At 50.6% G+C, this 15,000-nt stretch overlaps 1 protein-coding gene across 1 annotated transcript in view; it reads left to right on the top strand.

Annotated features, from left to right (window-relative positions):
• LOC126577248 (protein dead ringer) overlaps nt 1-15,000 on the top strand; it is a 98,034-nt gene that overhangs the window by 51,025 nt on the left and 32,009 nt on the right. Inside the window, exon 5 of the mRNA XM_050238718.1 lies at nt 14,391-14,463. Within this exon, the coding sequence (XP_050094675.1) occupies nt 14,391-14,463 (73 nt within the window). The remainder of the gene's footprint in view (nt 1-14,390; nt 14,464-15,000) is intronic.

Below are 15,000 nucleotides of genomic sequence, written 5' to 3' on the forward strand. Positions count from 1 at the left end.
AATTGTAATAAGACATTTTATATCCAAACGTCAAAACATAACCACGGAACATCATCGGTTGATGTTGTCCAGACGTGCGGTGGAGCGAATGGAGGCGCCCACGAGAGCAGGGTACGCGATGGCACATCGTTCAACACACCGTGATCATCGTGATCGAGTGGCGGCAGTGGTGGAGCGTGGAGAAAGGGAGTAGATTTTATAAGATTCATTTATCATTATGATGATTTTTTTTTCGCGCTCGCGATCGCTCGCCTGTTTTGTTGGTCGCGATCTCGCATCGCCGCCGAGGAACGAACGATGATGAAGGAGAGGATGAGAGGCCGTCCGGCGGTGGTGTACCTGGGGTGGATACTGTTTACCACCAGGGGCCAGGGGTAGAGTCGTAATCGCTCGCCCCGGTATGTTGTTTGGCCTGTGACGCATGGCGATGGCCCTTAAATGGGTTTTTGTTTGGGTGTTTTTTTTCTCCTTTGGTGAGATTCTGTGTACCATCGTTAGGGGTTGAAAGTGCAGGTGTACAAGTGATTAGAAGAGGGTGGAAGATCGTGCTATTGAGGAAGAGATGGAATAGGACAAATGATTTCTTCCAAATAAATCGAAGATGTAAAGCGTGTGGAAGGATTTCTAGGATCTTCTCCATTGCCTGCAAATAATTTCTACCTAGGGTGTTTATAGTGTTCTAGCTGGTTCTGTGAGTTGACACTTTTCTTACCTGTCACTCTTGGAATATTATATGTGATCCGTTTTCTGATCGCAACCTTTTTGTAATGCTAAGAATTACTGCCATCAACTGTTTCAAATCTCTATTCTATATTCTTTAAATTCTTATATACCTGGGTAATCAAAATTTGATGTCCACTGATAATTAGATTTGGATCGAAAGACGATATTTGCAAACATTAAGCAATATTCTTTTGGTATTCTTTGGTTTTACTCATGTTCTTTCCGTTCATGCTGATGCTTCAAGAAATCAGCCAGATTTATTTGAGGAAAGTGTTCAATCCTTTCGCAAGACATTTCAATTTGGACTTCTTTAAATTCCAACCGTTAGTACAGCACATCAGTCACAAAGTCAACTGTTCTAGTCAATCAACTATAAACCCAAAGAATCGAAGGCGGTAGCTCAAACTGTGACATACAACTACGAACAGAGCACTGCAGTTCTAAACTTTTCTGTACTATTGCCTTTTTCTGAGACAGCTCAAATTTCCCCTCGACCTCCATGAATTTGCTATCCTCAATGCACTGCATTTAATGCCTCCAATGATTGTACCTCAAGTTCATACTAGCACACGAGCAGCCCCCCGTTTTTACAGCCCATCCTCAGGCCATCCTCCGGCACCGCACCGAGGCGCCTTTCGTCTCGATGCCATCGAACGCGAATGTGGAAGATGGCGCAAAAACCCATTTCCAGCCGCACTTAACATTTGCACCTCGAGCCTGATTGGCACGATCAATTAATCGTGCATTCGTGCGCAGATTGCCCCAGCTGGCTTACTGCTAGCTGGTCCCGGAAGAGAAGACCGAGAGCCCGGGAGGCCCGGATTGAAGGTCCAGCTCGCGAGATGTAACTTCATTCGTCGTCATCGCGAGCGGGGTCGTTGAATGTTTTACTCCGTTCCACGTTCGCGCTTTGATGAAATTCAAACTTCATCCGTTCCGAAAACCTGGCAGGGGAATGCCGGATGGATGGTGGATGCATTGCTCTAGATGATGGGCGAGCGCACTCCCTGGACACACGCGGACGGGGAAGGAGGAAGGGGTTGGATTTTGATTAATTGTAGAATAATTACAGAGAAACGAAAGCGATGCGTGGTGGTGGCCACAAGTCGCGCACCGGCACCACCATCGAGTCGCCGTGGTCCTAGAATGTATTTTTGTTTTATTATTTCTCACTCTCTCGGTACGGTACACCAACGACCCAGAGCCCAGAGTGAGAGAGAGACGAGGACCTGGAAGAATGGTTTGGAAAATGGACGCTCGCGGTACGTACACGACCGACCGTCGAGCATTACCGGAATCGTTCCGGAGTTGGCGCACGCAAGTACCGGGCATCGGGCACCATCGGGACGAACGAACGGACCCCGACGTTCACATCAAGAATTTTGATTACAGTCCCAATGGCTCGGCGCTCGGCTCGGTCCGGTCCTGGCGTGGGGGCTGGCCTTTGGTATAATTAAGGACATCGATCAGCATGGATCGGTGGCACAGCGAGAGAGAGAAAGAGAGAGAGAGAGAGAGGAAGGATTGTGAAGAATGACAGGCGGCGCACCCCATACAGGGGGCGTCCTTCGATAGCGGGGCGATATGTATTAATCAACTCCCAGAGCTCGCCCATCACAGAGGCGCCCATTCCTCGAGCACTTGATCCTAGGAGTTTGCGCTGCTCGATGGTCTAGCTTGGCTCGGAGCGCGGAATCGATCAACCACCACCACCACCGGCCAGGAGGCAAATGATTTAGCCGTGAGAAACACTACACGAGCGCGCGCCCTGTTTTGATTTCCCACGGTCCCGGTGTTCGATTTGTGCGAAGAAATTTGCCAATTTCAATTACGCGAAACCGGGAAAGGGATCCGGAACACTCGAAAGTTGGATTTTTCCTTCGTTGGATTCGAGAAGGATTGAGCCAGAGCTCAATGAAGGTACTTCTGGAAGTAGTAGCCTAAAGGAGCATTAGAAAAGTAGCAGCAGCAGCAGCAGCAGTGTGGCGCAGCATATGTGCGTGGCCGCGTGGCCTCTCCCGGGCGTGTTGATTCAGAAGCACACGCCCCATCTTCGGATTGTAACGGTAAGCTTTTCGAGTGCCACTCCTGCGATCGCGCGCGGTCGATCGCGCCTCTTCGATAGGTTTCCAATTAATCCGGCGTCCCTCGAGCGGCCAATGGTGGCGGTTGGTGTCCCTCCTCAGTGGCCACTCTAGCCTTGAGCGAGCGAGTGGGAGCAAGCCACAGAACGGATGATGCGTACACCACCTTGGTACGAGGACCCTTATCCGGTTGGGGAAAATGGCTGACTCACCGAAAAAGAGAGGGGCACACGCGTAGGCCGTGAACGGACGGACGTGGATACTTGACTACCTGGCGACTGACCGGGGGCATGCCGGGATGATTCCAATTGGCCACACGCCCCACGGAAGCGAGATCCCGGTTTGAAAAGACTGGTGATCATCGCACTCGATCGTGTTGAGATCATCACACGCGCGGCCCCCTCACCCGTGGGTGATGACGATGATCAAAACATACTTCTTCTCTTTCCCCGGGTGCTCTTCCCGAGTGTAATCAAGTGGCACTTTTCGCCGGCAGAGACCGAAAGAGAGCCTGGTGGTGCGTCTGGATGAGATTTCGATGATTGCGTGCTCGTGCCTGCGTCTGCATCGTTCTTGATCGGCGTCCGCCGTTGATCGCGGGTAATTCTCGAGCACTCGACCGGCGGGAGCCAGCAAGAGGCCTAGACTCCGGCATCCAACGAGGGTGAGCTTTTTGATGCCCCAGTGTCAAGTGTTCTGTGGCGGAGCGCTTTTTGGGAGTGCTGTTGTTGTTGGGGTGCTACTGCCACTGCCCGTGATGATGATGCGGTTGGATTTGAATCCACGACGCACTGCTTGACTTCCCCAGGGGTTGTCGGCACTCGAGGTCGATGATTTTTTTGTTTTTTTTTTTGGGACCAGGACCGGTTACTTGTGAAGAGTCTTTCATGAATGAATCCGTCGGATCCGTGGCGTAGCGCCTTGAGGGAAGCGGCCTAGATGGCTGGAGAGATGTAGTGCTGGCAGCAGCTGGCGGATAGCATCAAGTGGTGGGTGTGTGGTGCGCTCGGAAGAACCAAAGTTTATCATCCCTCTTCATGAGATGCTTAAGTGGGAGACGATGTTCCGTCGGTTTGATGCACAAACTCTACCATCAACACATCAACACATTATGCTGCAGCATATTACACCCAGAAATGTAATCGACGGGTGGGACTGGTAGCAGATGTCTGTCTTCTGAGACACTGTTTAATGGCTTAACGAAGAGATCGGTGCTCTAGTGCCAAGTTCAAGTCCAAGTTCATCTTTAATTCGCCTTCTCAAAATGGCTTGATGCACTCCGGCATCAAAGTGATAAATGCTGGCTAATGGGCGATCATTAAATCCGATCAATTCCTGACTCCTGATTGCTAATTTGAACGGCGGACCGGCGAGCAGCCAGACTTGGAAGCGGTAGTTCTTCTTCCCCTAGGTGATGCTGACACGATTGCGCGGCGTGTTGCGTGCCACGAACTGATTATGATCATCAAGGCGAACAAGGAGCAGCAGCACCACCACCACCAAGAGTCGATCTTCGATCCGCCGATCTCACCGGTTATGCCGATGATTGACGCGCTATCAAACGAACACTGGAGACGACCGTGGGGGTCGGGAACGGGCGCATAAAAAGCGCAAACACAGCATCTTCTCGACCTCAAATTGGGGGCTCCCCGTTCATTCATTCATGGAATCTACCGGCGGTGCCGGCGACAGTTGCGTGCCCCGCCGGTTTTCTCACACAATTTCCGCCCGACACCCGGAGCTCTCTGGCAGACAATCGGGAAACGTTCAACCATCGAGCCAGCCAGCCAGCCAGCTAGTCAGCCAGTCGCAGGTTAATCAAGGTTTGCTCTCAATCGGAATTGGTGCATCCTCCTGATGACTCCGCTGCTAGAGGCCTGGAAGCAGATAATCGTTCGGGCCCCGGCTAGTCTCACGCTGTGGATGCCGTGCCGTGGGGTCGTCTGGGATGTGCGGCTGGAGAGAGAGAGACATCCAGCTGCGGTGTTGGGTTGAGGTGATCCACCTCACTTCCCCCCCTTCAGGTTGATGCGCCATTGATCCCCGACACCTAGTCTGCGTCGTCGTCGTCGTCGAAGACGGAGCTGCGGCTCCGCCGTTGCGCCACTTAGCTTCCAGATAATGAACATAATAGGCCAACCTGCCTCAACCCCCCCTGGAACTCTTTCAGTCTCATCCCGTAATCATAATAATTTGCTTACTGAAATACACATTAATTATGTGGCGTGAGAATCCTTCTAGCGAGTGGAGGCCTAGCGAAGCGGTGCAAGTGAATGATAAAGCGAATGATTTAGAACGACAGAGAGAGAGAGAGAGAGAGAGAGAGAGAGAGAGAGAGAAAGAGAAAGAAAATGACAGATGAAGAGCTACTCGCGACGTCGATTGCGATCTTCTCGAACAGCAGTTAATTGAATAAACACCAAAGCCCCAGACAGACGCGTCGCATCCCTCTCGGTGTGTCTCGGTGTGACTGCGAGAGCGATGACAACCGCTTACTCACGCCCGGTGAGCTGCTCATCCCTGGTGGCTGCCTCTTGCCAAGCCGTACCGTGATTGTGTTAATCTTTTGCGCCTGGATTACGGGAATTCCCCTACACGCACGCACACAGTCATAAGAGTTTGTGGATTAAGGATTATGCCACGGTGGTGCCAGTGTCCTGCTGTGTGGCTCACCACCAATCAGCCTCGACTATTGTTACCGCGGTACCGATACCACGAAATAAAGCGCTACAAGAAACATAAATGCATATGGAGATGTAGAAAAAAAAAACAGGGAGCATTCCGGTCTGGTTCTAGCCAGCTGCTTGGCCAGCCTCAGTTCGTTCCAGAGCACGGTACACCCGTTGCACCGTTTGTGTGATGTGCCGCCGTCGTCGATGATGGAATAATATAATAATTACATTGTTATTGTAATGTAAGGGATCATCGTCACCATCACCATCATCATCATCATCATCATCATTTGCCAATTATGATTTTCTCATTTATGGCACACTACATAACGCGCGCTCGCACTCGCTCGCACACAGGACAGTGATGAGAGAGTGACGGCGCGGACCTTCAATTAACGGAAGCGAAACCGATAAAACCGGATGCCGGGCCCCGAGGGGTGCTCTTGGGGTTCAAAAACCCGTTCCGTAGGGCTCTAATCCTTGCTCGCGCTACTGTGTCCTTTAGTTTTGTGTCGCTTGCGCGCGGATTGATTGGTTTCTACGCAGCAGCAGAGCATGGATGCTGGAGTTGGTTACCGTTAGCCGCGTGCAACGAGTGCCCTAGCTCTAGAGCTGCATCAGAAGAGGACTGAATCCATTACTGAGCTCTGACATTCCGGCTCCAAAAGATCAGATCAGAATGGAAGGCAATGAAGCGTTGAAGATGAAGCGACACGCGGGAGGCGTTCTTCAAAATTAAATGTTCGATTTACGATCCATCTTTCGTTGAAGCAGACGACGGTAAGAAGAGAAAGGGAAAAGGGGGAAGATGGACACCGGCTGGTAGGTCGGATAGTACGACGATCGCAGGCTGAGACTGATGCAGTGCTCCGAAGCGCGATTTTGACATAAAATGCCGTCCGAGTCGCGTCCGTCAAGGAATCGGGAGGATATCAACCTGCGACCATTCCAACACCGTGAACCTTCCCCTTTTTTTGTGGGGGGGATGATTTTTACGACTCCAAAATTACTACCCAAACTTCCTGCTGCTGCAGCTCCGTCTGTTGCGGACATTCCAGAATTTAAACAAAAAAAAAAATGGAAGATCGAATCCCGGTCGAAGACAGACACCCCAAAAAGGCTGATCGCGAATTGTACGAGCCTCCCTCTCTCCCTTGCACTCTTCTCGATGCACCCTCTTCGCGAAGAGGTAATAAAGTTGCGGAATTTATTCCCTTTTGACCGGCTGACCGGCTGACTGGCTGGCTGGCTGACGGTGGAAAATCCTTTTTAATAACTTTGATCCTCTCCGCGATCCAGTCTCGCTGCGATCCCTACGATGCTTTCGATGCTTTGATGAGCTCTTGAGCAGCAATCCAGCATGTTGGAAACAATGTTTTGAACAACAACAACACAAAAGCCAGCGTGATGTGTGGGGTGTGATGATGGGATTAAGTAAATTATCGCACGTATTTTCTTTTAAGAAATGGAAAACATGCGCACACCCGGTGCGCGGCATGTTTGTCCAATTAGACGGCGGTGTGTTGGCCGGACGCGCATGGCTTTCCGGTCCATTATGATTTGATATGCGCACCGTAACCGATCGGCGGCGGTGTTGATTGGCCCAGGATATTGAAGAGGCAGTCCAGACAGGATACTTTTGAACGAGGGTTGTGCGCGAAACAAGGATCCTCGTCAACCGTGTTGTAGCTTTTTGCAAGTGATTGCGATTTTATTTTGCTTCTTCTTATTGCTTTCTCACCTTTTCTCTCTCTCTCTTCCTTTCTCTCCGTCTCGTTTTAGGTAAGGCACCGATCGGTGAAAAAGTCTGTCACGCGAAACAATGTCTGGCACACAGTGAGTAGCGCTCCACACACCCACCCAACCTCACACGCCTGTCCCCGTTTGGCTCATCCCAAGACATCCCTTTCATTTGTGTGCCCATCTCCTTGAGTGTGGTTATTGAAGAGAGAGAAGGAGAGAGGGTCTTAATTTACAAATTATGCCGCAACCGTTTGCGCCTCGCCAGTGGTGATGTGGGCTTTTTGTAAAAGCAAAATGGATGTTTGTTACGAAAACGCTCCTGGCCGGCCGACGAACACGGCACCCATAAACCATGGGAACCGGAACGGAGGCTGGAGCTTAATTTCATTTCATTGTGAGCCGCGTCCGCCGTTTGGTCCTCGTGCATTGCCTCGTGCGGTGTGGCAGACGCGGGCTTTAAAATATAAATTTATTAAACGTTTTATACGCTGCAAGGAGAGGGTGGCAAAGGGGGGCGATGGGGTTGCAGGTCGTGGGTCAGCGATGGAGAGGCGTGTCAAATTCAAATCAATCTCCCTCTCTCTCTCTCTCTGTCTCTCTGTATCACCCTTCCCGGTTGCGAAGCCTTTCCAAGAGTCATTCGTCTTGTGGCGCTGCTCCACGGTTCATTCTCTTCGCATTTGTGGCCATGGCCAGGACGCTCCCCATTTCCCGCAAGTAGTGGGACTTCCTCAGCGGTCTCTGGCTCGCTCGGTAAGGGCGTCTTATGATCAAACCCCCCTGGATAGGGGTCGAAAGGTAGCAGCAGCAGCAGCAGCATCGTTTGCGCCATTTTATGGCAAAGTGAAAGAGTCCGTTCCTAGTTCATAAGCCGCCGGAGATCCGGAGCCAGCGATAAACCGCTTCGCTTTCCCTCCCCCATTTTATGCTCACGATCGTACGCGGTTATGCAGATAACAATAAGGGAAGGGCATGATTGTGTGGCCCTCGAGGTGGTTCTTGGTCCAACGGATGGCTAATGATCCGCCACCAGAGCCGAGAGACTGGCCTAGGCGTGGCCTAGTCTTCAATGTTGCAATCCTGATCAGAACTGATCAGATCGCATCGAATGGCGCGGCATAATTTGGCTAACGGCATCACCTTGGATTCCGCACCTTCGCAGAATGTCCACGGAGCCGACAACCCCAACGGCACCACAAATTTCCGTGTCAGGTCAGCTGAACACGGCGCTGGACATCGTTGCGGGTGCACGCACGCAAGCACCTGTTGCAGAAGCTTCCTTCCGCCTTGATCGACGTCGATCTGCATCTGCTCCATCCTGAGGGGTCTGCACTCTCGATGGCCTGGCCTCGAAGTTGGTTACAACGTTGCAACTCCGTGGTGTTGGCCACCCTTCGCTGCATGCACGGCACTTCGACCATAAATCACTGGCTGGCGAGAGCGCGCGCTGATGGTGAACGGCAAAGTATCTCGCGGATCGTCGCTCATCTCTCAGGCGACAACCCAGCGGCCCAGGTTGATCGAGTGCACATCACAGTCCATGCGAGAGAGAGACAGAGAGAGAACGGGAGAGTATGCGACCGAGATATTATGGTTAAGATTTACGCGCGATCATTAAATGTATTTTAACATCGAGCACGGCGGATTAGGGCTTTTGATAGATGAGTGTTTTCGTGGGCGTGTGCAAGTCGCGGTCTACGAGTCGATGGCGATACGATGGCGGTTTGATGATCGCAGCAGCAGATGACGAGCTGCTCATTTAGAATCGATGAAAAAAGATGTTTAATCGAGAACCTTGTCCTCTATTCCAATTGCTACCGATTGACGATTTGCAAAATGCTTCTTCTGGTCACTCGGTGCCGTTATTCGATGAAGCGTGATTGATCATGGTACTGAACTCATCATGATCGACTTTCGTATCCTCAAAACGCGAACTCGACGATCACTGATGTAGTAGATCAACCGTCATCCTCCCTAAAAATGATGATGATCTGTATCCAAAAAGGAGAAAATGGAACAAACGATATCTGCGGTGCGATCATTGACTCCCCAGCATTTTTTGTGGAGACGAGCTAGCTAATCTAAACACTGATCATTTAATTGAGGTGGAGCAACACATTCCATGATCCACGGTTCCTCGGCATCTTCGGCCATGTGAACGATGATCCGGAAACACGGCAACATTAGGAACGGACGAGGGAACGAACGGATGCTCCTAACCAACCAGCCGCCCCTAACAGAACGTAAATGATCTCGTTACAAGCATTAAAATCATAAATTGTATTAATATAAATTAATTTTTGTTGCTCCACCGCGGCAACGAAGCGCGGGGTGGAACCACAACCGGCCGCAGCGACTGTTCTCGGGTCTGTTTAACGATCGCAGGCCACCGAGGGACTGTTCTTTCGTGCCCCAGGAGGAATGGAGGGAAGGAGGCGATCGAAATTAAATGATTGATTACAGTCTGCCCCGTCACGGAACACTTCTAATTGACGATGAAAATAGTGATTTGATCTGGTTAATGATGCGCGCTACGCGATCATTTAGAACTCACCCATCTCTTCGCTCTCTCTTTCTCTCTTGCTTTCTAACTGTGAAGATGTTTAAAGTCGCTAGAAGCTTTTCTTCATTTCTCTGCAACGCAACCAGCTAACCTGCGAAACATATTCGGGAATAGCGACACGAACACACAACTTCTTGAGACCTGCGTGACCTGTTGGGGATCACCGAAAAGTTCATAGCGAGCATACGCGGATGACGACGACGACCCCTCGACCGACGGAGCATGATGTCTGAGAATTGGGTGCTAAAAACCCGGGCGGCACATTCATCGCACGGCCAGGAATTTATAAATATAATTCTCATCTGGCCCTCCGCCTAGTGACTTCTTCTCCTCGGGCTGCAGCACGAGCAGCAGGAGTAGCGAGAGGTGGTGGTAGTCCATCAATCAAATCTGCTCACCGGTCACGAGATGAAGATGGTTCTGGTCAGAAGGGGGGCCCCGTGGTGCGCACGATGACAAATGGGTAACGATCTCGTTGCGATTTGCAGTTGTGCGGTGGTGGTGACTCTGCACGCCATGAATTGGCGCCAGACGTTTAGCTGGCACTCTAGGGCGAGTTTGGGCGGGTATTTGCCTGTGATAGACAGAGAGCATCTTATTGATCAAAATGGTGACTCAAAGGTGAATGAAGCATGTTCTTCTTGATGATTGGAAAACAAGAAGTCGCTTACGATCGACTGTTTGGCGACTCTCCAACCCCTTCCAAGGAATTCAAATCCAGTCCAGTGGAAGCGTCCCGCAGCGCGGTGTGGCCTGTGGCGCAACACAGTGGGAGTCCATTGTCCCCTCGCAACGGAAAACCGGTTGAAAAACGAAAGTGTTTAGTACCGTTTTGCGGTTTTTTTTTCTTAATTTCTTATTTGAAAACCACATCCCCTCACCTGAAGGAGGACATGGAGGCGCGCGCTCTTGTCGCACAATTTAGGTCATCGTCACCACTGCTGCCAGAGGCCAACGAATGTAGATTGTGGGTATGAGGTGCTTAGGAGCTGCTGAGTTTCGACGTATGCCCTATTCCCACGCTGTGCGACCGCCAAAACCACGCGTTAATGTGCGCATTACATCTGCGACAAGATGGCTGCCACTGTGGTCTACGATGGGAACAGAAACAGAAGCAGAAGCAGGTGTCATGTGCAGCGGAGCTGCATCGCTGGTGACTCTGTGCGTTCCAGCCAGCCGTCTCCAGCGCTATCTGTTGCCAATAAAACGGAGGAGTCCATTGTCATTGTGCTCCGAAAGTGGAAAACTCGTAAATTCCTAGCAGCGCAAGCGATGCAATATCATAAGTTATTGTGTGACGCGTATGACTGGTGTTACTTCATCCTTGTCACCATTAAATCCTTTCCTTTTTTTATGTGTAGCTATGTAATTGTGTGAGTGCTGTGTAGCTCCTTAAAACTCCGTATCTGTTCAATCAAATAGCAATGGCTTCGTATGCATCTGCCAGGTATCGCTGATACGATCGCACAAGCAGTCATGTGCGCTTTAACTTAAAAAAAGCCCGACATTTTCCAGAGCCCCCCCGCCCGGTATGTCCGGCCATGGTCTCAGCTGTCAGCTGTGGTGACGTAGTGTCAAACGACGGGTTCTCGACGACGACGACGACGTCACACGTCGTTTGCACGAAATTCTCCTCTATCCCCTTTTGCTGTACAACGAGAAACACCTTCAGGGGGCCAGGCCTGGAGTGTGTCGAGGAAGGCAGAATGTATGCAAAATTGCTCACGATTTTTGCTTCCCCTCCTCTTTCTGCTTACATGATTTGCAATTATTTTCCCCCCCATGCCACCCTTTTCCCGTTTTCTTCCCTTGTTGTGACGGCCATCGGACGGCTGGTTTTGGGGGGAGAGCCAGAGACCGTTTGTATTTTGTTATATCGCGAACGGGCGCGCGCGCACGCTGCTATTGCACTGCACATGGTGTTGGTGCCTTTTTGGGGTATGTTGTACAGCCAGAGATTAAGCCAATATTTGAATCTGCCCCCCGGGGGTGCATCCGTGCCCGGAGAATGCGGTGCACGGTAGCCAGCCAGCCAGCCGGCCAGCACGAGTATGATTCTCGGTCCTTGGGCTCTGGGAGAACACTTGACATGCACGCAACCGACGACGACGGTTTGCATGCAGATCGGTGTAGAAATAATTTTGCAAATGTTTTTGGCAGCAATTATGCAGCAGCACCAGCATGCCAGGGCGTTCCACTATCGATCGCCACTATCGCGAGATGATCAGGATCAGTCGGTGTGTTGTTTGGACTGGCGTGTACTTCCTGGCGGCCCTGGCCCATAATCTCGAGACACCATTTATTGCTCGTGTATCGCGTGACACTTTGATGATATCCAATTGGATCTATAGCTGGCTGGGGCTAGCGGGACTGATGGTGATGATGGGCATCGTCCGTGAGGTTCCCGGAGAGTTAAATGGGTTCCGATTCCGGAGAATTAGAAAAATTAACAATAATCTCCACAAATTGGCACAACAGCCGCGCACTACACGGATTGTTACGCTCACCGGAGAGCTCTCGGAAAACTCGGTTTCAAGTTGTAATTTGAACCAGTTTAAGTTTTACAAGCATCCAAATTGCTTTCACAAAATGAAGGATGCGCGCTGTTTTGTAATGCGTGGTCCTGTTACTTCTTTAAATATAAAAAAAACCAACCGGATCATTAATCACAAAAGTAAATTCGTGTTTGTGTAATGTAAATTGATAAAGCTTATGTCTGTCTCCGAAACCTGTCCCAGTACCCGGGGTTTGTAACATTGTTGCCGATTTGACCGATATAAACTCCGCAAACGATGCTATTAATCATCGTAAAACGGGGTCGGACCCTGTGGTCGTGCTGTACCCTTTTTTTTTTGGTGGGGGGGAACATTTAATTCGCTCGCATTTATACGCTTAGCATCACAATTTCCTGCGCCCCACACACATCATCATCCACAGCTGCACACGTAATAATGACCACCGCCAGGAGTGTCCAACCGAACAATGATAAGCGTCCCCCTTGCAGCAATTACTAGCAAGCAAGACTGCTCTGCTGACTACCGGTGTTCTTTTCCCGTTCGTTCGGTTCTGTTCGTTTTTTTGCAGTGAATTTTGTTGTCCTGTAATGCGCGCCCTCGCCATCACACAAGATGCACATCTCACCTGATGCGATGGGGTCTGTGGGCTGTCTGTCGGTTGGTTGGTTGGTTGGTTGGTTGGTTGGTTGGTTGGTAACTTGCTTGGCCTTCATTTTCACACGCAATCGAAAATTGGTCCCTCGGGGCGGCGGGTGGCCGTTTGCCTGCCGCGTGTTCACCAAAGTGCGTGAATGAGAGTGTGCATGTGTGTGTCTGTGTCCTTAGCAGCGCATCTTGTTTGCCTAGGTGTCACATCGCTGTCACAAACCGCGTGGCCGGTCGACGGGCCGGCATGGTGGAACCACTTTCGCGCTAACCACTTTCGCGCGCGCACTACTCCGTCTTCCGGGTTGTCTGTGTCTGTTGTGTCCCTGTGCAAGACTGCAAGGTACACGGTACTTTGTTGCGTCGTGCATGCGCATCTGCATCGCCATTTGTGTCGCAATGATGTGTCGCCCGTAACCCGCTGTTAACAGTATGGCTGAGCGTGGTGGTGCATTGCATTATTTTACTGTTTTTAATTGTTTTAACTATTTTAGAGCTTAGTGGTGGAAGCCATTTTTCCAACAGATTGCCATCCATTTCCACAGCTCTGCACACTGCTCCTCGTGGTGGTGTGCTCGTGGTGGCATTGTGTGGCAAATCAATTGCACAAAACTCACTTTTTGCCCAGCCACTCGACCCTGGCGTAAAGTGATCGCACTCACAGCACATAATAACAACAACCGAGCTCTGTGCAGCTGGTGGTTGAAGGAGGAGGAGGTGGACGCACTGGCACGCACGCATGCATGCATTGCACCGCACGAAGTGAGGCGATGATTGTGCTGCTGCTGCTACTGTTGCTATTGCACTGAAACAGCAAAAGGAGGAGGAGGGGCATGCGCTAATAAAAATAATTTCACGAAGCACGCAATCGATTTAAATAAGTTTTAATGCTGCGGATGCCAATTGTAATTAATGTTGATCCCGCACTCACACGCTCTGGCAGACATATACACATGAATGTGCCACCCAAGCCGGTTGCCTGGGCGCCGACTGCCGACTTTCGCTCGACTTCAGCGATTAAAAATGACGATTGCGTGGCAAACACACCCTCCCACCAGACCCCGAAATCCACGTGGGTGCCTGGGCGGAAATGCATCGAGGGGGAATGGTGGCCACAGGTGCACCTCGTCGAGTGCTCATACGCCGTTGCAGCAGCAGCAGCAGCGCTCGGCGAGTTGATGCAATTGATTTGCCCGGCTGCCAGGGCCAGATAATCATTAGCTAATTGACTGCACTTCATTGCTTGCACCAACAGGCGGCCATAACGGTGAGATAAGCGTGACGTGCGGCGATGGCGCCGAATGGCATTTTTTTTGTTCAACTTCCGTTTCGATATCGTGGGTCCGAAAGTTCAATTCCATCATTATCGGTACGGTTCACCATTTCTAATGCATTCTGCTCATCATGTCCTTCTCCTTCTCTCTCTGTCTCTCTCCTTCTGCAGCTGTACGAAATCAACGATGACCCGAAGCGGAAGGAATTCCTGGACGATCTGTTCCTGTTCATGCAAAAGCGCGGTAAGTGGTTTTCCGCTTCCTTTTTCTCTGTTTCGATTTGTTCTTCTTTTAGGTTCATTCTTCGCCTTTTTTTTTTGCTTCCAAATCATTCCTGGTGACTCACGTGCCTTGGAAATTAAAATTCTATGTTGATTTCCGTGCCTGTGCGCAACATTACAGCAACTTTCGAGTTTGAGTTCGAGGTTCGAGCTTCCCTGCTCCTTTCGGGCCGTGTGTCGAGCCGTCGTTAGAATGCAATTAATCATCGAGGCAAGCACACCGAGGCAGAGCAGAGGACTGGCGGACCAGCATCACATCATCATGCACGGTATAAGCCCAAAAAACACGGCAATTACTGTTTTATTAGCGCACGAATCCGAATTTCTCGTGCGATCCACCTCGATCCCGCGGGCCCCCTCTGCTCTCCACTGGATATTAGGATGTGGAAGCATTAGACATGCCAAGGGTTCGAAACCGTTTTCGGAGGTTTGTTTCTACTTTGGGGTGTCTGTTTGATTGCGAGGCATTGATAAATGATGTCCCGGTTCGACTTTGTAC

Source organism: Anopheles aquasalis, chromosome 3, assembly GCF_943734665.1.
Source record: "Anopheles aquasalis chromosome 3, idAnoAquaMG_Q_19, whole genome shotgun sequence".
Lineage (NCBI taxonomy): Eukaryota > Metazoa > Arthropoda > Insecta > Diptera > Culicidae > Anopheles > Anopheles aquasalis.